The sequence below is a fragment of the Hippoglossus stenolepis genome, chromosome 11 (genome assembly GCF_022539355.2).
Source record: "Hippoglossus stenolepis isolate QCI-W04-F060 chromosome 11, HSTE1.2, whole genome shotgun sequence".
Taxonomy (NCBI): Eukaryota; Metazoa; Chordata; class Actinopteri; order Pleuronectiformes; family Pleuronectidae; genus Hippoglossus; species Hippoglossus stenolepis.
The window spans coordinates 1,943,710-1,970,856 of record NC_061493.1 but is presented as its reverse complement, the minus strand read 5'-3'; the positions used below and the strand labels follow the sequence as shown (position 1 = coordinate 1,970,856).

Here is a 27,147-nt window from a genome sequence, read left to right as displayed (position 1 = left end):
CTGTGAAGCTGTGAATAGCTGCATTCAGCAACTAGTTCAAAAATAGAGAACGCTCTGAGAGCAGTCCACAGTCAGTGGCAGGGATTTTCAAGTAGCTGTGATGTTTTGAACAGGCTATAGTGAGATTAAATAAGAAGGGGGGAGGACAGAATGCTGCAACTCACAGCGCAACAGTTATATGATTCCAGCTGTTAGAACATCAAGCTCGGCTGCATTTTTTTCTTGACCGAACTTACGTATCAAAGATTGTACATCTTTTTTTTTTTTTTTAGATTTCACTTACAGAAATTCAAGGCACTTTCAGATTAAAGGGCGATGCCGAGTTTTTTTTTCGAGGTACTATTTTAGACCGGGGAGTCTGCTGTGAGCAACACATCCCACAGTTCGAAGTTTTAACAGAAACTAAACACTGCTCAGCTCTTTGTATTATTATGAGGAAGTATTTTACAGTTCTGTAAAGTTATCACTGTGACAATTATTTTATCTTTTGACAATCATGGTAATAACTGTAGAATTCAGCTCCTCATGTTAAATATATCAACAATATATGTGCCTTTGCAAATTTTACCTGATACCACATTGTGCTCGGACTTTTTTCTAAACTTTCGAGAGGAACTTGCAGTAATTTCCCTCCAGGGTCTCTCTCTTTTCTACTCCTCCCTTTTCCTCCTCAGGGCGAGTGTGGGGTTTTCACTCTTTGATGATACAATTTCAACTTTCTCAAAACACAACTTCACCTCAATTTGTGTCACCTATAGAAGAGTTAAAATCTTATAAAAGAAAAAGAAAAAGAAAGTAATCTGATCATCTGCACCACATTGTACAAACTCATAGATCTCAACACTATAAATGTCTGAAACATTATTTCCTGAGACCGATCTCGCAATGTAAGAAAAGTGATTATAAAAAATCCAGGATCAACCCCCCTTTTTAGTGGATCTTTACCAAAATATAACGTGTTCTTCTTTGGCTGCTCTGGCAATTTGGCCATGTTAATGAAAGTTTTAAAACCTCCTCTGTTGTTATTGAAGAAATGGTTTGATTAAGATACTTACATGTTGTTATTGGGCAAAGTTCATGAGCCTCCATGTAAACTCTAACTAATAGAGATTCATATCAGTTTAATTCATTTCAATTTTACCTAAAGGTACGTCACAGAGTGAGTCTGAGACCTTATCATATTGTACAGAGAAACCTAACAGTTCCCACGGGGATCAACTAAGGCAAAACAAATATCTCCTTATGAAAAAGCAGAGCCATACACAAACAAAGATTTCAAGAGAGCTCTTGGTGCTAAGGGCCGATGCTGCTGCTGTCGATGTGCTTTAAACTAAAACAAGTGATCTCCTCAGCGGAATTAATACGTTCCATCCTGCCCTGTCTGCTGCACCCCCCTCACCTGAATCCTCCGTAGAATTTGTTCCTGTTGTGAACGCATCTGAGTGAAGAATGTCCCGCTGCGTTGTTCATGTGCGAAAGCAAACTTGTGGACAAAGTCTGATCCCATTTCTCCCGAAGTCGTGTCTGAAAATGGTTTTAAACAGCTTTACAGGCTCAACCTTATCTACAGCAACTTCAAAGCCCAGAAAATCTCTTTCGCTTTGCCTATATCGTCATGCGCTTGCCTCCATCATAGATTGAGAGAAATCAATTATCCTCCTTCCTGCAGTTACCACCTGGTAGGGCTCCACCGATACAAAGGTTACTGCAGTCCATCCCACCCACTGGCTTAACTTAGCCCTTTCTTACCCTCTCGCTGTCTTGTTTGTTACAGGTACTCCATCGACCGTCGCACCGACATGGACCGCCTGTTCAACGTCCATCCGGGGAACGGGTCTGTGTTCCTGCTCAAACGCCTGGACAGGGAGGAGACTGCCTGGCATAACATCTCAGTCATTGCCACTGAGTTCAGTAAGTGCGGCACGGGCAGGATGAGTTGTAGATATGATGTGATTTGTTGATGTGGAGTATAAATGAAGGAAGCCAGACACATTTGTCACGGAGGGAACTCAGTGACAAGGGGTGTAACACTAATTACAGCATCCAGGACTGGCTGAGTGGGAAACAGTAAAGCATCTGTTCATCTCAAATAACAAAATCTCATTGAGCCAAGTAGAGTTTCACTTTGGGGTTTTTAGATAGCCTCCTCTGGGATTCCTGCTACCACTCCAATAAAATGGAAGTAATGGAATTTCATTGATGCTCCTCAGACAAACCGAAAATGACGTTTAAAAAAAATCATAATATAAAAACAATATCCTGGTCACATTGGATAATCTACAGACCTGAGAATGAGTCATTTCTACAGAAATAATTGTTTATGAAATCATTGAAAAGTGTCAGTTTTCAATGGTGTGAGGAGCCCCACTTACTTTTCCTGACACCATGAGGAGGGATTCATTATTTCCTGATTCCTATTCATAACAGCAAGTATTATTTATATCTGGTAAAAATACGACGGTATAACCAGTCAGTCACACCTCTGAGAGACCTTGAGACACTGTCACTTACACTTCTTGCTCCTGATTATCCCTCCACAGCCAATATAAAGAAAGAGAACATCTGTCGAGACAGAAGAAGCCCTGTTGTTTTCAGTCACGCTGTGCTGCTGAGTATTAAGACACTGTTGGACACTGATGAATTGGTGGTAATCAATGAGAAAGCCTATAACAAAGTAAATAATGGCAGGAAGCCCGAAAAAATCGTTTTTGTTTAGTTTTTGTTTCGTTTCTTTTTTTTTTATACCAGTTTCAGGTTTCATTAACATCAAATACCTCAGCTTCCACAAACAATTTCACTCAGACACAAGTGTGAAATGGAAGCCTGATTGGTTTCCCTGCGTCAACTGAGACACGCTGTGAAAATTACAGGACTCTAGAAACCAATGGCTCAGACATGGGCTGAAGAAATATGGCCATTTTTATGTATTTGATCTTGAAACCTTTTTTATTTCCTCTTTCATGTTTTAATTTTTCCTCTTTTATGTTCACATAACTGAGGTTACTGAGAAAACATGTGAGCGGGAGGGAGAGCAGGGAAAACGTGAAACAAAACATTTGGTTGCAATATAGCCTGCGCGTAGACGTGTAGCCTACACAGAGCCCTACGCCGTACCCTGACGTGCACCTCCCGAAACATTGAACTACACGTCAAGGCGACGCAGAAGAGTGATTGGTCCGCTTGGTAACATCGCATCTCCGGCAGACACACCGCCATTTTTTTATTGAATTAAAGGAAAAAACACGGAACAAACGGATCATTGCATTTCTTTAGGAAAAGGTAATTATCTTCAACATCTATCAGCTCCAACTCCAACACGATCTGATTAGTAACACTCGCCAATGTTCTGAAGTAAACGGAGACGCCAGAGAGTTTGTAAATAAGCGGACCACAAACTGGAAGACACTCAACACCAGCATAGAAACTCTACCACCCCTAGCATTTGGGTGGTGTAATTGCAGCACGACTCACACACAGCTTTGTGCTTAGGCTAAGTGCGTAGCTACGGCGTAGCCTCGGCGCGGGAGCATGAATCAGCCTTAACACTGTAACTTCATCCATCATCAGAGGTTGACCAGCAGACACAAACACAAAACAGCTGAGGTTATACTGGGGAGCTCACAGTGTGAATGGGTTTCCTCAGCATAAAGCCTTTTCTCTGTTTGCCTTCAGATAATCCCCGTCAGAGCAGCCATGTTCCCGTCTACATCCGTCTGCTGGACATCAACGACAACGCTCCCACCTTCGCCACTGTTTACGAAACCTTCGTCTGTGAGAGGACCAAGGCTGCTCAGGTAAAAGCCTTATCACTTCACATATATGAAAAATACACATGCTGTATCATTATAGACAGGGGAAATGTATGGTTTATGAAACCAACTACATCCGGCCCGGGTGGCATCTAGATTGGTTGTCCTTTCGACCAGCTAAAGCCTGGGGTTACAGTTCTCGAATATTTTGAACTTTGTGCTGCCTGAAAAGATGGACACTGGTCCTTTTTGCGTGGTGACCTCATCAATCTTCACACCCAGCTACACCTGCATTGAATTGAAGAGCACAGTGTTGAATAGATATTAATCTGACACACTGAAACAATGTTGCACTTATATGGCACTTACACGTAGCACTTTGTAGTTTGGCTTTTTTAAAGCAAATTGTACTTACTTGATTCTTGTTGTTCTGGCTTTGTACCCTCATGGTTGAATGCACTTATTGCAAGTCGCTTTGGATAAAAGCGTCAGCTAAATGAAATGTAATGTAATGTACAACAGCTGGAACTTAAGCACATATTTTTTTTCAGGACGTACAAAATATGACGTTGATAATCGACCTTGTGACATACATGATGGCAGATTCTCACTCCTGCAGATGGCATGAAGCAATCAGCAGGATGATTTTAACCAGAGAAAGCTCACCACCATGTCCGTCTTTGTAAAATCATACAGGACGCTTACAACCACAGGCTACGTCCACAGTACCATGTTTTACTTTGAAAAACTATCACTTTTGCTACATTTGCATCTGACCTCCATACTACCAGAGTGTTCCACACCCTAATCTGGAGGCTTTTGGAGCCACTGCTAGTTGGGAAACTCTGGTGACACCCACGTTCTCTTCCTATTTGGGTTTTATCAGTCATGACTCAACTACCAGCTGTGAATTTAAACACATTCAGTAACAGTTCCACCTTTGTCATCGGCCCAAGAGAAGAAATCTCTGCTCTCTCTTTTCACCATTGCCGCTCATTGTTTGTGTTTGTTTTTCTGTAACTGATCAACCATCTGCGGAGTGGGCAATTTGCTTGCTGTTACACTAAAACATATAAGTGTGGACGTCACCACGGAGTCGTATTAGGGACTTGTGCTGCTTTGCCTTGTACAGTTTTTTGCTGAGTGCAGACACTGGCTTACAGAGAGCACATTAACCAAACAGCCAGGTTTTGCTTTCATTAAGTTTCTCTCAGAATTAACATTAATTAGTAGCGTCATGCCACCAGCTACATGTGTTACTTGATACAGTCAGAGCTACTGAGAATTCTGTTACCCGAGAGTTTTGTATATTTCTCTTTTCAAATTAGGAAGGGAAAAAAGGTTTATTAAAAAATGCTTATCCCCACAGCATAGCATATCCAAGTGTTATACCAAAATAGATTGCAGCCCAATAACAGCCTCACTGTCTTTTGTCTGTGCTTCTTACGGCAAACAAACAGTATCTGGGTTTTTTAAAGGCAGCAATTTCGTTGCATCCCTTTTTTAAACACAGGTAATTTCCTCAGAAATCAGCAACTGTGATGGCTGAGGGTTTGTTGAGAAGCTGCTAATTACTGCTTCACCTCAGCCAGCAGGGGAGACATGGCGAACAGGACATAACTGCACTATAAGGAAAGAAATACATTCGATTTTTAAATTCACATAATAACAATACAGGGGAAACTGGATATAGTGATCACAGATATAGTGAGGGAACCGTGTATATGAATCAAAAAGCTTGGGACAGAATCGTTCATGTGAAAATGCTGCTTAAATGATTCTGTCATAGTGATCAAGTGATGTCTTTTCATACATGTTTGAACCGTAAAAAAGGAATTTTATTACAGTTTTGAGCCAAAACAAGCGCGCCCCCCCATCTCCTCCCGCTATCCATATTGTTTAAGTTCACAAATTCTGTTATTCTGTTTAAATCTGTTATTACCCATACTCAGTTTACATATGTGTCTGATGACACTGTGTGTTTGTGTGTGTTTGTGTGTGTGTGTGTGTGTGTGTGTGCATGTCAGCGCGAGAGAGTGAGGAAGAGTTTGAGCAGAGTCGGGACGAGCTGAATAATGAATGAATGCGTGCAGCTATGAGGAAACATATCGGTCATTATGTGTTGATCAGTGTTGATATTGTGGCGTCATTTCAAAGAGAGAGAGAAAAATGAGTGTGTCTGTGCGCACGCATTCGTGAGGACACATTGTGATATTGCCCTTATTTTAAAAACTGCTGTTACCTTGCCCTTAAGTTCTGGGACTATGTTACACAAGCTACACAATCTTAGTAATCAACAGCTTATAGTGATTAATTTGGCCTGGACAGACGTGATCAGTGTGAGCGGTTTCCACTGTGATAATAAAGGTCTCAAACAACAAACTACAATCAACTCAGAGGAACTAAATTTTCTTAGGCAAAGACTGTAAACACTTTGTGTGTAGAGTGTTTTTTTATCTTTTGATTCGATACATGCTGTTTTTATTTCCTGTGATCATTGAAAGTGCCGTTGTGGCTCCATCCCCACTCATTTAGATAAGAGCCTGGTCCTGTTGGTCCTGAAGAACTGCCCAGGGATGTTGCCAAGATGGTGGTGACACCTACCATTACTGACTTTGCTCTAACACACACCCCCAGTCTGCTTTCATTGACGGGAATCCTGACGTGCGGTGCCTGAATGATAGAGTCAGTGTGGACAAGAACAATACAATGATTTGTGTGTTATTAGTTAAAATGGATTATCATTCAGAGACAGATTTGAACATAGACTTATATATACACAAATGCAGGTAGTTCCATAGGGTATACTCCACTTCATCTTGCTGTTGTTACGTAAGACTCTGTAAGGAATACAGGGGCTTGAGGTCGAGGTTGAGTGCGGATCTTTCAATTTACAAAAGAGAGGTGCATGTGGTGTTGGGAGGAGATTTGATGTGTTATCAAATCTTGAGTAATTGAAGTTAATTGAATGTTTTCTGCCTTGATTTCTATCAGTTGTCATAACATTCCATTCACCAAGGTCACTGCTGAGACAGAACAGGAAAATGAGATAGAGATCATCCCCTCAGTCGCGTTCACATTACCACAGAGATCTGTGGAGTGTTCAGGTGAGGGGTGGCACAGTGTGAAGGAAGCGGGATGTAAAGTATTTATTCTGCTGCAGAGACCATGTGTTTGTGTTTCAGCACATCAACATCAGTCCTTAGCACCAAAAGCTCTTTTGACATCATACTGAGATATTTGTATTGTTTTTGCTTTCTTCATTTATGCCCACTTGCTCGTGGTGAATCCTCTTGAGAATCCCCTGCTGTTACTCTCATGGGCTCATTTAGACATTTGTGGATTTTGAATAGGGGGCTGGGTGGAGAAACTCCGCTGAGTGTCCAGTGCACTCGGACATTTGCGTTCTCACATACAGCCCCTCTGGAAAATGTCACTGATTATCTGGAGTTTAGTGCATTTCTGAAACCAGCATTAGAAATGTTTCTCAGATGCCCCCATGTTAGCTAAACTAGTTCATAAGAGTAAATGAAAGATTGTACAGGTGCTGGTTCAGGGCAGGAGTTATCCAGCGTCTTTTGCAAAAAGACCTTTGCAAAAAATAAACTTACAAAATAATAATAATAATAATAAGAACATTGTTAAAAATAAAAAGCCATTACCTCTTTAGCTGCTGCTGCTTCAGAGCAGGCTAAGCAGTAGAATGGCACCTCGTGGAGTCTTTGTATGCTTGTGGAGGATTCAGCCGGTTACTGGCTGAGAACGGTAACCAGGTTACGAACTGAGTAGGTTCATCGATGATCAGATCGGCAGAGCAAGGAAACAGGACTACAGGCAAACTAACCAGGAGGCCGCTGTAACCTGAAGCAGCCAAAGACACCGGATGTCTAAATAAAACATAGACTACTTAATCTAAGTATTTTATTGGCATGAAAAGAGTCAAATGTATTGACCTGGCTCATAAAATACTCATTATGTTTCAGTCTTTTTTGCAGAATTTAGCAGAAAATGTAAATACAAATGCACTTCATGACCTCAGTGGTAAGCTGTTATGAAATGTAACATTAAGAAACATTTAGTTCTGTGTGCTCTTCATAAACACAGAATGGCAAATATAGTGCATACACACAAAGTGTTGAACTGCTGTTTTGCATTGATTCATATTAGTGGCGTTCTCTGATATTTTATCAGCGTGGAAAACTAAACTTGAATGACCTCCAGCACAGAAGGGAAGCTGGCTCTACAGCCTGCACACAGCAGGTGGTACTGTAGTTATTGTGCACTGATGCTTTTATGAATCACTTATGGGACATGCCAAGTCCAAGAGGCTAAACTGAGCTGATAATCCCCTTTTATGAACAGGGAAACATAACATTTGCATGGAATCAGTCATTACTACCACACTGACCCTTGTACTGGGTTCCACAAATGTAGGCCAACATGTCTCCTGGTTGTATTACTGTTCATATCAAGAGTTTTAGACTTTTTAAATGCTTTTTTGTTACAAATCACAGTATTGATATACAGTAGATCATTTGAATTCCCCTGCACCTTAATAATGGCCTGACTTTACAGTCTAAGAGGAAATGACTTTGTCAGACCTCTGTAGCCCTGAAAACACCAAATATTTTATCCATAAGATATCTGAATTTGAATTATTTCAACTCATGTGATTATACATTTTCCACACACACACACACACACATACACAGGAGGGATGACAGAACTCTAAAACAAAGACATCTGCAGCTGAGAAGCTGATTGGTTGTGGTCCTTGAGACCACTTGGGTTCTTCTCTTGTGGTTGCTGATGAGCTACTTTGTCATGGACCCTGCCGGGAGCTTTAATACATCTAGTATTGTAGGTAGGGTTTACACACACACACACACACACACACACACACACACACACACACACACACACACACACACACACACACACACACACACACACACACACACACACACACACACACACACACACGCAAACTCTAACATAGTCGAGACAGAGGACATTAAACTGACTTTAATTTATTTCTTAGGGACTCAAACAATAACCATAACTACAGCTTGTGTAACCATAAACCTTAAAACATGTCTTCACCTTAAAATGTTAAAATGATTTATGTTATGAGACTATCAGTCACCATAAAGTGACTGTGTACACAGATGTAGGTCCCCACTATATGTGTAATACCACACACTCAAACGGACACATGCGCACACATGCATAAAAGCACAACAAACAAATTAGTAGGAAAAAGTAGGACAATTAGTAGGAAAAAAACAAACCAAACAACATGTTAAATATTAGACGACAAAACACAATTAGGTGCAACTGCATAGCTGATTACCACACATGCGCACGCCCAACACCATCTTGATGTTCTTCACTATGGTGGCTTGTTGCCACTAATCTCCGCACATCCCTGTCATCCTGCCATCCGTTCATCCTTTAATTCCTCTGCCCTTTCATCTGTCCATCAATGTGAATCATCAGTATTTGTTCGCTAAATATTCTCCGCAGCTTCCCTCTGGTTACGGATTTGTTCAGTGTGTTTGTGTATGTGCACATGTGTGTTATTGGCAAAGATCTTTCTTAAAGCCTTTAATCCCTTGGCTAGTTTCTCATTTTCAATTAAATAAGACTGTAGTTAAAAGAGTATCAAAAACATATATGATCATCAGCTGAGAAATGACAGAAATATGCAGCTCCGCAGTGTCCAATATATGTCTGCTAAAGTCGTTATGATGGAAGTTTTAACAGTAGCCTGGTTACACATCCAGCCGACACTAAGCAGCATCAGCATTGTGACATTGCAGTCATGTTTGTGTCCACCTGATCAGTTAAGAGTCCAACATCAGCTCTCCTTTAGCCTCTGTTTGGCTGAAAAATATCCAGCTCTTTAGGTGCTAAATACTCCACAGCTCACAGCTCACAGACAAGATTTGTTAGAGCTTAGATTGTGAGCGGGAAAACCAAAACAGTTCAAAGCTTAGAGAGGCTGAAAAGCCATTTACAAGTGTGGAGTTGGTGATGAGACTGTCACTCCACGTAACCTCTGTCACACGGCAGCTCTAACAGCAAATAGTCCGAGTATCTGCTGGTCAGTCAAACAGTAAGATAAGGTAAGATAATCCTTTATTAGTCCCACAAAGGGGGACATTTGCAGTATTACAGCAGCAAGAGTCGAAACGATATCAGCAAGTAATAAGTAACATGCAATACTTGAGTGTAAGGAATATAGGGGCGTACTGCAGACAGCCGTGTCCGACACACAGTCTCACGTCCTCACACGTCCTTGATGGAGTGTGAGGGGGGGCTGGGCTGCTGGTGATGGGTCGACTGAGAGCTGAGTGCTGTGGGACGGGGTTTGGAAGAGGAGGTGGTTTAGTGTACTGGGGGAGCAGACGAGGGGGGTGGCAGCTGGGTTGGCAGGGTGGGGGGAGGGGCAGGTGCCTGATCAAACCTGTTGGAGAACATGTTCAGGTCATTTGCTCACTTCCGGTCCCCTGCAGACTGGGACTCAGCTTTCTTGTGGCCAGAGATGGTTCTGAGGCCTCTCCAGACACCGTGGATGTTGTTCTGCTGCAGCTGGTCCTCCATCTTCCTCCTGTAGCTGTTCTTTCTCTCGCTGATCCTCCTCCAGTTAATTCTGAACAGGCAGTATGGAGATGCAGAAGATTGACGAAGATTATTTATTGTATATACTGAACTCCGGTTATAGATTGAGATCCATTCTTTGCTTGTCTTTGGATTTAAATTTAGAGTTTGACAAACTGTTGTAGTTTGTTGAAGGCCTTCAAAACTTATAAATCCTGTTGCATTACATTACATGTCATGTAGCTGACGCTTTCATCGAAAGTGACTTACAATTAGTGCATTCAGCATCTATGAGGAGGCATAAAACATATATTTGAAAGCCCTAGTGTTTATTTCATAATTGAAGCTCATTTTACTCATGTACCCATGCTTTCTAAATTTGAATCCATCCAACACCCAGAAATCCACTGAGGATTTCACTGCTGTCAGGGTTTGTTGCCTCGAAATGAAGGCTTACGCAAAACTTATACCTTTGGAGTATGAAGCTCTCACCCTGTGTAGCTGTTCAAAGTTTGTAGCATACTTCTTCACAGAGAACAGCAGCTGTGCTCAGCTGGAATTTAGTCAGCCACAATGGGTCCCACTGGTGACACGTTAACACTTCCTCGACTGCTGCATTAGCATAACCCACTGCTCCCCTGTCAAGGTGTTTAGTCCCATTTTAACTAAAGGAAATTATGCTGGAGAGCATCTAAATTAGAAGAATGAGAACATCTTCATGAATACTAAACTGAATAAAGACTCGTTGAATTGGTTGTTGTCATTTATGATATCTGTCACAATATGAAATCTGTTAATTCTATATCAGTGTAATATATCTTTTCATGAGCTGTGCTGATGACAGAGATATTCATGGGTGATTTGGCACAGACATGTGATGCTGATAATAGCCAAGCTTCTCTGTTGGCAGCTTTACATCACAGCAGTGTTTACTGGCACTGGGAAAGGAATCTCTATCCTGCCTGTCTTTTCCACTCATTGACTGCTCTTAATTCACTTAACTCCACCGGGGTGTTCATGTCAATGTATGTTGCTGTCTCCAACAGCGGATCCAGACAGTGAGTGCCGTTGATGCTGACGAGCCGTCGACAGGACACAAGTTTTTCTTCAGTTTGGCTCCTGAGGTGATGCACCGCAGCAACTTCACTGTTCGCGACAATGGAGGTAGGTCACACTTTATTACTGCAATAAATTAACTGTATACATTTTACAGAAGAAGAGGACATTATACAAGGGAATTTACTAAATATCAACTTCTTCAGCCATGGAATAGCATTTAGGTTTTCTCAATTCACTCTGTGGAGAGTTCATTCTTCCTGATCATCAAAGATGCTGGAAATCCCAGAATGACATAGTGTCTCTGGCAACACATAAGCAGAGTTACACACATTACCAAATATATTTGAATACTGCAAAGTTGCTCTTTATTACAGTATCAGTAAGACATAGATTTTTTTCTGTAATGTGATTAGCTTTTTGTGTTTAGCCAAATATATATGTATGATATATGATTTTTTATTGGGAGCCTTTTTGTTTGTACTGAGATAAGTGAATATATTGTTGCTGTTGCTTCTTTTCCCCAACTCATACAACAGATTTGTCCTGATTCTTTGACTAATGCCTTGTTACACATTTCCCTTTCCAGCCTGGTAATAAAGTGATTTTTATTCACACCTCTGCTGTGTGACAGTGTCTCACACACTGTGCACAGCAGGTGTGCTAGAGTGATCTTCTAACAGGACTTTTTCTTGCTCAGATAACACTGCCAGCATCCTGACACGTCGAGCCAGTTATAGCCGCCTCCACCAGAGCATCTACCTGGTTCCTGTGGTGATCACTGACGGCGAGTACCCCATGCAGAGCAGCACCGGGACCCTCACTGTGAGGGTGTGCACCTGCGACCGCGATGGCAACATGGAGCTGTGTAATCCTGAGGCTCTGAGCAGCTCTCCAGGCCTCAGCACTGGTGCACTCATCGCCATCCTCCTGTGTGCCATCATACTGCTGAGTGAGTATGGGGAAATGTGTGTGTGTGTGTGTGTCCGTGTCTCCCAAAGTGTTCACTTCAGCCAATACATCTATATTGAAATGATTGTAAGGTAACAAGGCAAGAGAGTTGGCTGCCCACTGTGACTGAATAAATGTAAGTGATGCAGCAGCAGAACCACATTGGCAGAGAAACTGTTATTAATGTGGATCAGCCAATAACTGATTTGCCCAAATAAGGTCAGTATTGCCCCTGATGTCTACCCAGATTGAATCTTGTGTCTCCATCAGCAGATGGAATTTGCTTTTCTATCTCAGAAAGACAAGATATGATTGAGCTACTCTTGAGCTACTCATAAATTTACAAAATAAAAGACAGTGAAGGTTTTGCTGCCATGGCCCCTTCTTCCTGAGGAGTCCTAATAAAGTCCTCCAATCTGCACAGCTCATCGCAGCCATTCATTCCATTGCAAATGCAAAATGAATGGTTGCCACATTTTTCCAGATCCTTGAGGACATCCTCTCCAGATTCAGTATCTTCCCCAACTTGCTGTTATTTAGTTTGCAAGATATCCTTCTAAAACTGGCAAAGACAGGATATAAAAATACGGAGACAGACAATACAGCTTAGCCTACAGTGTGTTGTGGAGACCAGAACTCATGGATCAGCAGTTATTTTTCTATTGAGTCACACAATTCAGACCGGCAATAGAATTTTGTCTGCACCTGGGACCCCAACAATGGTACTCACACAATGCTACAAACTAATTCAAATCTCAATGTGGACAAAATGTCCTCCGTTTTTAGGTGCAATTGTTAACAAAAAGAATGAAATGTCAAGCCAAAATGGCTCCTTTTCAAACATTGATTTAAAAATTTTTTTAAAGAAAAACGAATATTTTTCTACACAATAAGCATATAGCAGAAAAAACTTGAATGACAGATATGAAATGAAATGTTTGATCATGCTTGCACCAGCCCAGTGCAGTGGTTCCATTTGTACAGCATTGTTAAAACGAGCATTGAAGCCTTTCTCATTTGCTGTAATGGAAAACAATGTCAGTTTAGAGCTGCAGGCGGCTGCTGTTCGTCACAATCAAACCTTCTATGGAAATGAGTGCATCTCATCTGCCACCACATCCCCACTTATCCTCTTATTCATGCAGTGGTCACGGTCCAGTGGGCTGCTGGGAAAATGAATACATATTTATGCCTCTGAAGGTGCAGTCATTGCAGACTTAGTGGACACACACACACACACACACACACACACACACACACACACACACACACACACACAGCAAGACACAGGGATGTATGAAGACACACAGACACAGGAGGTAGGCAGTGCTGAAATGCAGTGTCCACACTCCCCTTACATGAGTGCAGAGAGATGAGAGCAGCTGGCCATCCACTGGCTCCACTGTCACACTTAAACACACTCATGGCAACCTGGCGATACTAAAAGTTGTCATGCCTTGATCTGGTTATTTTAGTCAAACAAATATTCGTCAGAATAAGTGATGTCATAATGAGTATGAGTGTTTCTGGAATTCACCTGTAATTTGAGAGATAATGATACAATATGACACCATGGGATCCAACACTATACAACACTTCAGGACACAATACAAATGATACAACACAGTACTGCACTATAAATCAATCAATCAATCAATCAATCAAATTGTATTTTTATAGCCCAAATTCTTAAATCACTATTTACGTCATTTAACAATCTGTACAAGGTGCGCCATCCTCTGTCTCTAACCCTCAACTAGATGGGTCCCTCTCCCAGGATGGACAGAAGTACAATAGATTTGTGTAAAGAGCACATCAACAAAATAATATTTACAACATGCATCAGGACACCATACAATTATACAAACTGTACAATATTACATGATAATACAATAAAAACCATGTGATACAGTGAAACAATGGTATCACAGCAAACAAGTCAATAGGATACAACACTATAGCAGTAAAGGAAAACAGTATGATATGACACTGAATGGTAAATCATGATAAAACATCAATGCCATACAATATCATACAGAACAATACAATATAGTCACATTTAAAGACATCAGCTCCGTTGTAGCTCGCTGGGAACAAGACAATAGTACCAACCAATATGAGGTGACACTAAATCACCTCACTAACACCACACGTCCGCCAGAACTGCTTATAACAACATTATTCACACCAGTGGCCCATAAATTGAAGTTTTCATATAAGGACACAGATGTGGACGTAGAATAATAGCCAACAGCTCCAAGGAGAGCTGAGGGCAAACCACATTGAAGATTGGTGCTTTCATTCAGTGACGGCCCTTTTAGTTCTCTCATCTGGACTGAAGAGACATTACAGCAGAGTGCAGAGCCATAACACTCAATGTGAGGACTCTATCTGCAGCGTGGACACAAGTACATCAGCTCTTCAACTAATCGTCCTTCTCTGAGAACCTGTGACAGCACATGTTGCTCAAACCTATGCAGAAGTCAGGTGTTGATACCAGAGCAAATGGTTCACTTCAGTCCAGTTCCTTAGAGAAATCACATCGTGTGATAAGTGAAATTATATTTAAGGTGTTAATTAAAACACAGCCTTAAGCTGGAGTACTTTAGTAGTGTTGACCTCCATATGAATGTATTGATCATCACCTCAGGCATCACATCACTATTACCCCCCCCCCCGCACATCATGTACTGTAACGTCCTTCATTATCCATACAAATCTTTCTTGTTCTGTGTTTACGTCTTGTTAATTCTCTCAATACGCTCACACAAATCACAGCCTGTCTGCTCCTGTGGAGATGCTCCATGCATTGATTTGGGTTGCTGCTCTGTATGCATTGTTGCTTACATCTCTTCCCTGACCTTAGCTACGCCTCTGCACTTTCTTGTTGCCACTCTTGCTCCCACTTGATTCACATTCAAGCTAGCTTGCATGAGCTTAGCCAATCAAATGTTCTGCATGATTATTTATGGCTGAGCCCTCTTTGAAATCAAAGGCTGCTGTCCTTTGTGTCTGCCTGTAGCGGGCCTTAGCAGCCCTGGTGTTTTCATTTTGGGGTGTAATGTGTCTGCACCTTGTTTAGAGACCCACGTGTTGGTCTGTATCGAGATTAGCTGTGATGCACATCTTCCCACTAAACCCTACTCTTTTATTTGATCATCTTTACACTATTGTGTTTCCTGTGACTAGCTGGAGATTAAAAGATTGTTCCAGTTTATTACAAAGTGATGCGAGGCTGCTGAGCTCCTCCAGGCAGCCAACTCCAGTGTGTTGCTATGCTCCCGTGGCATAAATCCAACGCACCCTTTTAATGTTCTCAAGCTGTCAGTTCTGCTCGTGTAGCATTTCAAAAGCTCCATCTCCACCCCAGCATTCACCTGTAGGCTCTAAGTCTTATTATCGTCACTCCACGCTCCCTGGTGTGCTAAGCTTGCTGCTACCTTGTGGGTGAGTGATGAGGTCAGAGCTTAGACATCAAATATCACCTTTGTGCATATTCTACAATGACAAAACCCCTCAGGTTTAGGAAAATAACCATTTAGTTGTGTACTGGCAACATGAGAGTATGAAAATACCTGGAAACAAACAGCGTTCAAGTCTGTGAGAGGCAAGAGGCAGTCGGTCCAAACGCAGGGATTAAGAAATACCAAGACCTGTCCGTTTAAGAGCTTGCATAGTTAGGTATCGACTTATATTTTCTAATACCTCTGTCATGCTTCTGTGTATTCAGCTACCTGTTAGGTTTATTGACCACAAAATCAATCACTCCACCCAGCAATGCCACTGATGCAATTAAGTGTTTTAAATAGAGTGTTGGCTCATTTGCAGTTGTCTGCTTCATGACCTGACTTCACTGCAGCATAGTCACATTGTTCCTCAGCAGTTAACTTGTGGAGTACATGTTTTCATATCCAATAAAAACAAAGCTGCCGAAATAATGTTTAGTATTATCTGCCCTCTGTGGCTGTAGATTCTAATCAGTTTCCTGTGAACTTCTCTAATCCTGCACCTATCTGCTGTTGTCTCTTGCAGTGATCGTGGTTCTATTCACAGCATTAAAACGCCAAAGAAAGCAGGAACCCCTCATCATCTCCAAGGAGGATGTCCGGGACAACGTGGTGAGCTATAATGATGAAGGTGGTGGCGAGGAGGACACCCAAGCTTTTGATATCGGAGCACTGCGACACCCGGATACTGCCGCTGCCTTAGAGGAGTCTGCCAAGCAGAGGCGTGACATCATCCCCACTGACACCCTGCTCTACCCACCGCACCGCCGACATGCTCCCACTGCTCCTGGCCTCATCATGCCACCGGTCACCTTGGCGTCACGGGACAACGGGGACGTACGCGAGTTCATCAACCAGAGAGTTCTGGAGAACGACTGCAACCCGACAGCACCGCCGTACGACTCGCTGGCCACCTACGCCTACGAGGGCGCCGGCTCAGTGGCTGAGTCGCTGAGCTCACTGGGCTCTGTGTCATCTGAGGCTGAGCAGGACTACCACTACCTTAGTGAATGGGGGCCCAGGTTCAGGAAACTAGCTGACCTGTATGGGGCCGAGGACAGTGACTTCTCCTAACGAAGATACCATGGAACCACACACACTCTCTCTCTTACACACACACACACACACACACACACACACACACACACACACACACACACACACACACACACACACACACACATGCTTTCATTTCAAAGACAGGTTCAGTAACATTTTGATCAGTGCAGGGCTGAGGACAGCTGTGTCTCACTACAAACTCAGTAAAAGAGATTGTCACTGTTACTGATGAGCTTTAAGAAAACTCATGAAAATACAAAAACATGAAAAAACAACTGATGTGCTGGCAGATTCGGCAGATCCATTTAATGGAATACGGTAATCCAGAGCCCCACCTGATCTCTGACCTGGCTTCACTGCACATGGAACTCACCAAGTCTGTTTCAAAAGGAGACAAAAGTCCCAAAATGTCTATATTTGGGAACTGTGAGGTAAATCAACCAGTGCAGGGGTGGATCCAAAGATCTTCAATTTCACCAGAGTGGACCTCTTCAGTGATTCATTTCAGGCCTGAATGGAGTTGAAAATCTGAATTGGACAGTATTTTGTAAAGAGAATTGGACTTTAAGCTTTTGCTTTAATCTCTCCTGGGTTACTGAATAACTGTTTTACAGAGTGTTTCTTGTGGCTTTGAATGCAGGATTCAAGATGGACTGAATCGAGTGTGTGGAACCAGGTCGCTCAACAAAACAAATAAAAATGTAGTTATTTCAGGACTGGACCACACTCACCGCTGCAGATATGAAGTGAAGAGTGTGGGGAAGACACTTTTTTTTTCTTTCTGACTAAGTGCCCTTTCTGCTGCCCTTCGAGCTGAACTGTAGACGCCTGTACGCTGGCTCACACTGGAGGGGGCTGGAACAACTTTTACATGATTGCTTGTTGTTTTTGCTGTCTTGTACAAAATGACCATTCCAGAGGAGCTTTTCTGACGGAATCCTCGCTCCTCGAAAGTCGCCTTCTTCGGGACACAGAGTAAAAGACACCTCGTATGAATAAATGCACTGATTTCTTTATGTTTATGCAGGTTTTTAGATTTGTTTTTCTTTGTGTTGCACACAAAAAGAAGATGTATGTTAACAACATCATTCCTAGATTTTTAGCTTCTTGATTAAGTGTATATTGTGTCAGAACTGTGGTTGAACCTCATCATACTGGAAGAAAACTAAGTTCTGTTTATCTGTAATTTTACTGGAGGTAAAACAAAAATACAATCCAGATGTCATACAGACAGATGCTCAACAATGGTAAAAACATGTCCATTGGGAAAATGCTTTACATTTAAATGAAGGACACAGAGAAACAGTATGGCTCTCACTTTTATTTTGAAAATTCAGATGACTGTATGACTTCTCAACAATGACCAGTGAATCTAGCCATTTTTAAGGCTGCACAAATATAAAGCTGCACTAATCATTATTTTTATTACAACAATTGATCAAAAGACTACAGGTAATATGAACGCGATGAACGCCAACTCTTCCGTTCTCACGTTTTTGTGTCTTTTAGCTCATTGTTTTGGTTTTCATGCCAACGACTGCTCTGTTCTGGTTTAGCTTAATCAACTCGAATCGGGCTTATCTCCAGCAGCAGGCAGCAGTTTTCTAACAAACTCAGTGTACCTGACCTCTCCAGCACCAAACAGCAGGCAGACACAACTCGTGACCATCTCTTAGGAGTAAGTGGAGACCGAACCAGAGCTAAAAGCAGAGTGACACTCAATGCATTCATGAGATGAACACACTTAACCCCAATTGGATGTCACTGTTGCCCCCTATCTGCTACAACATAAGCCACGTTAGCCACAACAACAATAACATAATAATCTAATGTCAGTGTTGTGTTAAATCAGTACTTGTATATTTGGGGATGTAGTCTCTTTGTTGATGAGACACTGCAGACGATCAGACCAGTATCAGTGTTACAGTGTAACATCACCCTGGGACTAGACTGTGTTGGTTGTGCTCAGATGAATGAAATAAATAAACAAACACAACAGACAGCCCACAGACAGACGCTAATCAAACCCCTTTCCGTATTGGTTCAAAGTTGACTTTCTGAAAAGTGACAGACCTACTTCACAGCTGCATCTTGAATGTCTTTCAGTCACTGGTAACCTCATTTTCAGCTCGTATTATGTCCTGCCCACACCTGTTTTCTGGCACGCGCTCGCAGTTTGAGGATGCGATTCAAATGTTTGTTCCCAGGGGTATTCTGGCACAGATTTCATTCGCTGCTCTTGTTTGAGACAAGAGAAAAGAAACTTTGCTTACCTTATTTAGTTTGTTTGTTTGTTTGTTTGTTTTGTTAGCTTCATTCAGCCCACCCCTGTGTCTCATTCAGACTTGTGGGGTTTTGTTGTAATGTTGTAATTAACCAACACTGTAAGGCAGTCATCATTTGCGTTGTTGCTATTGAAGAAAAAGGTTAAAATTCACAACAGTCAACCTCAGTGCCATGTTAAGAAAAACATTAGTTTCCCATTGAGGGATGAAACCATGTAGTCAGGATCATTTCATGTCATAGCAGGCGTTTGTATTGTGTTTTGGCTGTTCCAGTAAAAGCTGCAGTTTGCTCCAGTTGTGTTTTGTGACTGTGGTCTGCTCTGAAGGCTTAATACAAAAATGTCCACATATTTTTCTTTTTATTGTAATTCATTCTTTTTTGTACCAAATATTTATAGGACACAATAATGACATTCCTGGAGGGAAAAAATCGAAACAACCTTCAGCTTCACTGTTTTTTCATGTATTTTGGAGGTGTAAAACTTGCTGTAGGCAGTCTACTGTCTGTATATGATGATGTATTATCAAGTTGTTTAATTTTATCAAAATAAACTTTTACAGTTAAAATGTTAGATATTTTTTTGGGGGATGAATAACAGCCGCAGGAAACCATTTTCATCCTTCTTACATCTGTCTCCTCTGCTCACCTTGCTCATTAAAATTGTCTGTTTATAAAAAAGAGAAATTAAATCTCCACTGAGAAGAAAATATCCCTTTCTGCTGCCACTCCAGTTATTTCTTCCACATCCAGCAACAGAAACAAACTGTTCTGAAGCTTTATGTAAGATTCCCCATGCATCTTCTTAATGCTTTAAAGTGCAATATGTAACGACCGCTAAAACTGGAAGAGGATTTCTGGTTTCCTCTAGATAATATAGCATCTTAACCAAAAAAAAAGAAGGGACACACAGGAAACATTGAGTTCCACCTGGTTTGTTGTGTGTCCCTTCTTGGCTCAATATCATCCAGTTAGGCCATTTGTGAGAGATTACATACACAACTCACAGAGAGATTGGAGATAGTTTATTAGCCACTTTAGCAGCTTATTTTGTCCACTGAGTAATTTGTGCACATACTTGTATCTCTTCATCCATTTCTTTCCAAGACACTAGAAGGTTCTTTTTTTTTTTTAAATAACTGTCTACTTACCTTTTGACAGAACAACCCCCTAAACCCCCACCTGTGTGGTGACAGGAGTACCTCATGCTCCTGGAGCAAACTCCCTCTCCTCAGTCCACACACTCCTCAAGCTGTCTGCTGCCTGTGACACAGTGAACCAGATCTTCCTCTCCACCCTTAGAGGAATGACTGTCTCAGTCTCTCTCTGTTTGGATCCCACCTGACAGGCCTCTCAGTGACATGAGAAGTAGCCATGCAGCCTGACTACAGGAGTTCCACAAGACTCTGTCCTGGGCCCTCTCCTCTTCTTCCACTACACAATAGAGATTAGTGCTGTCATATACGCTTGTGGCTTCTACCACTGCCTGATCCTGATGACACCGCTATTCTTGTCACCCCCCCTATCTGACAATCCGTCATCGCCGCATCCAGTTCAAACCTACAGCCATGTCCAACTACGCCACTTTTATTCCGCTGGATATTTAATCATTCTATCACAGGACCTAGTGGGCACTCACCTCAGACAACAATCTTTTTTCATCCATCTTCACAGCAGTCTCATGTCTTTAAAAAATCCTTAAGCACTTGTATTTAGCACTGAACATGCTTTAATACATTGTAATGTAGTGTAATTCAGTTCTGTTCCCATGATGGCTGTCATGCAGCTTTGTTTTGACATTTGTCTAAACATTTTAAAATACATACATACAAATACGTACAACTACATTCACAATAATGCCAGAATGACTGTATAGATGGCCTGGTCTACACACCAGTCTTTTATATTTGTTTAACCACGTCCTTATTGTTGCACAGTTACCTACTTTAACCAGCTCCACTTCCTGCAGCTCAGCCGGCTGCATAGCTAACTTTTTAGCTTCATTGCCTCCACACAGTATATCCTGAGATAGATCGGCTCGAGAAGGATCCACACATTGGATCATTTAACCCTTGTGTTGTCCCTGCTTCCCCGGCTGTTGGCCCCCTCACATAGCCCACCCCATATTAGGACGCACACGTAGGGCAATAGACAAGTGACAAGCTTTTACAGCCTTGACAACCGTGGCGGACGCTTCCGTGCGGGCGATGCGCTCCCTTCGTGGGATGAACGGAGTCACGAGAGCCTTTCCCAGCTGCTCGAGGAACACCCTCCGCTTGCCCGACATCCAGTCGGGGTTGATCTCTCTCCATATCACGAAGGCGTTGTAGGAAGAGACATCGAGAATGTTGTGAAAGACGACCAGGGGCCCACGTGCGGTCATCCTCCTGCAGCTGTACGTTCCGATCACCTTGTCTAGGTTGTCCACGCCACCTGCGGTTGCAGTCCAGGACGATGACCGGTTTCCCGCCCTCGCGGCCGCTGATGTCGGCCTCGGCGTGCCATGTGCTCAGGAGCACCATGTTCCTGTTTTTCTTTGGGATGTAGGACACCAGAGTGGGTGGGCGTGAATGCGAACTTGGATGAGAACACCTCTCTTCCCTTGACCGCGAGCAGCCCGAGCTCGAGCTTGTTCTTCCGAACCGTGCCGACCACAGTGAGCTTCCTCTCCAGGAGCTGTCGCACGAGTTCGTAGGAGGTGAAGTAATTGTCGCACGTGACGTTACGACCGTGCAGTCCCTCCGTTACATCGAGCACTATCCGCAACCCCTGGTTCCGTTCTGGGCATCCGCCGCTTCCAAGGATGAAGAATCTGCAGAAGCATCACCCACTGGGTCGTAGTCTTCGTCGCCGTCGTCTTCGCCGTTGTCGCCGTCCTCTCTGTCTTCTTCTTGGTCTGCTTTTCTGTCTGCTTTTCAGTCTGCTTCTCCATCTCCTTGTCCGTCCGCTTCTCGGTCTGGCTCTTTCGCGTCCTCTTCGGGTTCAGAGGATGGTTGCTGGGAGAATAGTTGTTGGAGAACCTGTTCTCTGGTGAAACGCTCCTGACGTGACATTGTGCCATGGTCCGGGAGAGTGGCACACGGAGACTTCTATGTGGGTCTAATATACCCCCCTAGATTGTAATTGGAATCAGGTGTGGGTCTAAATGACCCCCCAGGAGAATCGAGAATGACAAACCATTGGTCTCAATTACCCCAGGAGAATTGGATAATGACAATCCTTGGGTCACCCTAACCCTAACCCTGACCGGCCAGGGCTTGCGTATATGATCACACGCACGAACTCACGCACACACACACACACACACACACACACACACACACACACACACACACACACACACACACACACACACACACACACACACACACACACACACACACACACACACACACACACACACACAGACAGACACACACACACTCTGGGTCAATCCGACCCAGGAACAACACGAGGGTTAAAACAGAAGAACACAATTTTCTGCTGCATTTAATGTGGGCCTAGTTATTCCCCTGTGACGCAATTGGTCGTCAAATTAAATAAAATAACTAAAATAAAATTGAAAGCAAAACAGAGGCAGCAGTGTTTCTAAAGGTCTCCTTGTTAGCAGATGGAAAACCAGAGAGGAGTTGACACCAGGCGAAAACATAGCAACAGTTTAAATCTGAAATGAATCAGTCAGCCTGATAGTGAGCTGCTGGGACAGTGTTGTTTCATTTCTTTTTCTTCTGATGGTATCATCTTTAAAGAATAAGCCTTAGTACTTACATTCTTAAAAATACATACAAAACTCCACATGAGCATGTTTCTTTCAGTAAATGAAACTGAGAGATGAATAAATAACCAACATGGTTGGATAAAACAGAATCACATGAAAGATTCACACTTTTTATTCTGAAAAAAAAAAACATGTGGTGAAACTGCCAAGGGGTTTGACAAGACATGGGGTTAGGTGGTTGAGGTCGGGGTCCACTTGAATTTATATACATAATATATATGATGTCAACTTTTTTTTCAATGGCCAGATTTGAAACCTTTATCCCTGTTCTACTCACTGTGTACCGTATCTACCGATGGACAGTAGACTGAGAGGAGAGCCTGTGTGTGTGTGTGTGTGTGTGTGTGTGTGTGTGTGTGTGTGTGTGTGCATGCGTGTGTGGTTACCCAGTGGCAGCGTTAGTGATGACAGCTGTAACTTTACCATGCTATGAGTACACAGCGTGCCTCCATTAGTGCTTCATACATTTTCTCAATGTTAATCTTTGATGGGAATGTCATGCAAGGAGATAGAAAGTGACTGTCAAACTCACTCACCCTGCACGAAGAGTTCTCTCTCTCTCTCTCTCTCTCTCTCTCTCTCTCTCTCTCTCTCTCTCTCTCTCTCTCTCTCTCTCAGATTCACACAAAAATGCGTGACCATTCATTCTTCAAGGCTGGGAGTGAATACGGTGCTGAGCTTGTTCACTGGGATGTTGAGCCGTGTGTGTGGCCTGCAGGGCTGGGCTTTTCACTCCACCTCCAGGCACAACACACACCTGGGGAGCAGTTGGGGGAGACTGAGAGAGACACACGCAGCAAAAGAAGGAGTCAGATCCTCTACAAACCAAGTAACACTGGGAAATGTCTGTATTGTCAGCCTGCAATTGAAAAATAATTAAAAGTTGGTAGATTACAACAGAAACCAATAGGGATTTATAACTTTTGACTTTTTCACTGGGACAGTGGGCCAGGAATGAGTAGGAGGAAGAAGCAGGAAAGATTTAGTCCAGGAGGACTGGGACACATCATGGTCAAAGCAGGCTGCTGCAGAGGGGTCACAAAGAACCGTCTCATCCTGAATAATAAACCATATGGCCCAGTTTACACCAGGTACTACTAAGTAAATAAGCAAGTAAAAGTTTTCAAAAAGCAGGGTTACAGAGTGCCTCTGTCTCTTTATGTGATCGCAGGCTGACTCCTTGATGTTGAGATCAGGGCTCTGTGGGGACCAGACCATCTGCTGCACGGCTCCCTCTTCTTTATGATTCTGGCTCTGTGTTTGGGCTCATTGTCCTGCGGCAGAATGAATGTGGCTGAGAAGTCGTCTCCGCGAGGGGACTGTGTGATGGACAAGGGAAGGGGCTGAAACCTCTCTACGCTGCATGTCATGTCTGTGGATACATCATCTATTGAGTGACACCTGGACCACCGTTCATTACATTTGCATCTGATTTTAATAAACATTCATGTCATCTCTGTTGTGCCCACACTGTGAATAGTTATTTATTGTCAAATTCTTGAACATATGATTTTTATGTGAATGAACAGGAGGAACAGGTTTAAACATATAGGCCAGTTTTCTTTGAAACTGTCTTCTCGGACAGGCCCAGTTAATACAGGCACAATTAAAATGCAGGTCTACATATCTCCCTTAATGATTCTTTTCTTTAATATATTAAAAGATGAAATGTATTTATATAACGTGTTTGTTTTAGGATTGGTTCCAGGGTGCGTGTCATTTTCCCAGTCGAGAGGACTAACAGAGTAACAGCAGCTTGTGATGTAATTAATTTGGTAGAGAATGATGTAAGATAATGTAATTGTTGTGTTATCCATGCACAACAAGTATCAGCCTGATTCATTCATTTTTAAATGAATTGTCTTAGAAAAAGATCAGAGATCTCAGGCTGACTCCTTGATGACTGTAATCCATGTGTTTGTTGGTCAAATAAAGAAAACATCAGCATAAGTTAGGGAGGTCAGATATATCTGTCAGCCAGTGTGAGTCAGACGTGGCTGCCGTCGGCCTCCCACTGCAAACATTCCATTGACACGTGTACTGATCACAGTGTGTAATCATTGTTTCACTTCATGCAAATGTGTAATAGCAACTTTAAATGCCTTTCTCAGAATGATAGATAGATTTGAGTCACTGAAGGTAGTGGAACAGAGGGTAACCAGGAATTGACATAATCTGCTTTTATAACTGTTCGGACCCCTCGGCGTCAGTCTGTAACGTGCTGGATTCATCTGTTGTGTCACTTTTCAGCGTGCAGAGGCAACATATTTTTCTAAAGTGCTACATTTATTAACAGCAGCAGAGTCTACAGGGGGTGGGCCTGGGGGGCTTGTGTGTGAAGTTGTGAACAAAGTGCCCCCGTGTCACATCAGAGACTGTCACAGCAGGTTTACATCCTCACTGCTGTCTGTGGTTAGGTTGAGACAATGGGCTGTGGTCTGTTTGACTTCTGAGTCAACTCTCAATTCATCGGAGAAAACTGGAAGTGTGTCAGGCTGCCCTGCGGGGTCAGAAAATGACAACACCTGAAAGTGTAACAAGCCTGAGTTCATGATCCTAGTTTAGCATGTTAGCATGCTAATTTGGACAAAATACAAAGTGCAGCTGAGGATGATGGGAATATGTTTGGGTCATAAACCAAAGTGTTGGACTGAATGTAATATCAAAGGATCCCCAAAATTACAGTTGATCCGGGGGGAATATGAACCTAATATCATGGAAAATCATCCGACAATGGTTCAGACCTGTCAGCCTGGATGAAAGTGGTTCAGTTGTCATCTTGTGTGTAGTGAAGTGAAGTGTATTAAAAAGACTGTCAGGTACTTTACGAACACTGCTACAGGTTTGGCTCACTGCAATGATTCCTTGCTGCCTTCTTGATGTGTGAAAAATGTAAGCGATGGACAAAATCCACAGCCGTCATCATTCACTGGGCTGGTTTCTTTCATGTTCAACCGTGTAAAATAGAAGTCTGCTAGATATCATTTTGTTAAGACCTGCTTGTTCCATTATGATTAAAACTGTATTTGCTACGTATTTTTAAATGAACAGAAGTGCCCATGCTGACCAGTGTGTAGGACCACACTGAATAGATGAGAATTATTATCAGACACAGTCTTGTAGAGATGAATGATGAGTAAATGGGGGAAAAGCAAAAGCAGATATGTTTAAAAATTAAAGAGAGGAATAGAAATATTAGACTTACAAAGACAGTCAAGGCAAAGCAGGGACACAGAAGAAGAAATGTGAGATGAAATGACAGACAGATGAGAGAGTAAATCACAACCTTAATCTTATCATTTAAGACTCAATATTTAATCAGACATCTTCTAATTAATTACAAACTGTTTAATAATACTTTCCAATGATTAGAGGATTATCCTCTGCTTTGATTATTATAACCTCCAAACATATACACGATTAGATTTTTCTGATTAATCCCCAGCTCCCTCCTTTGTCTTAATGGGGCTCACACTCAGAGCTTTTCTTAACATGGCACAGTTCAAACACGGAGCCGCAAGTCAATTCAGTACATTGAACACAGCGTTGAGATCTAAAATGTTCATTTAGTCACCTGTTGTGTGACGCACAGCCTTGGTTCTCCTCACTCACTGGGTGCTGAGGCCGCCCCATAAGTGTCTCATCAGTCAGAAACCCCCTATTCAGGTGGAGTTTGTTTTTCATTATTTGCCAGTCAGTGTGCGGCCACTTCCGGGGACCAAACTGTTCCCTGTTCACGCTGCTCTGCAGGGCGAATTCATTCCACTACATCAGGTCGTCCTGTGTGCTGGGTGCAGATGTGGACCTGGACCCAGGGTGAGTCTGAGTGAGATGGAGGCAGCTGCCCAGTCAGACTCTGATAACACTGTCAACTGCCTCCTGTTTAGATGTTTGTGCTCTACCCGCCCCCCCTCTCTCACACACACACAACACATTGTGCAGGTATCTCTGACTCCTGAGCTGCAGGATCCATTTCTGACATTACTCAACAACAACAACAACAATTATTCTTATTCTTATTCCTATTCTTAACTGGTGCTGTCACCATTAATAACATCTGTTAATATACCTCTTGTTATTTTCAACAGCCAGCCTGACAGAGCGTAAATATGATGGTTACACAACTGTTCCTGGTCTCTCTCTCTCTCTCTCTCTCTCTCTC

At 42.5% G+C, this 27,147-nt stretch overlaps 1 protein-coding gene across 1 annotated transcript in view; it reads left to right on the top strand.

Annotated features, from left to right (window-relative positions):
- cdh6 (cadherin 6) overlaps positions 1 to 19,781 on the top strand; it is an 81,519-nt gene extending 61,738 nt beyond the window's left edge. Inside the window, exons 8-12 of the mRNA XM_035170921.2 lie at positions 1,775 to 1,911; positions 3,673 to 3,794; positions 11,399 to 11,516; positions 12,109 to 12,360; positions 16,392 to 19,781. Coding sequence (XP_035026812.1) covers positions 1,775 to 1,911; positions 3,673 to 3,794; positions 11,399 to 11,516; positions 12,109 to 12,360; positions 16,392 to 16,939 — 1,177 coding nt within the window. The 3' untranslated portion in view covers positions 16,940 to 19,781. The remainder of the gene's footprint in view (positions 1 to 1,774; positions 1,912 to 3,672; positions 3,795 to 11,398; positions 11,517 to 12,108; positions 12,361 to 16,391) is intronic.
- Positions 19,782 to 27,147: the final 7,366 nt, after the last annotated feature.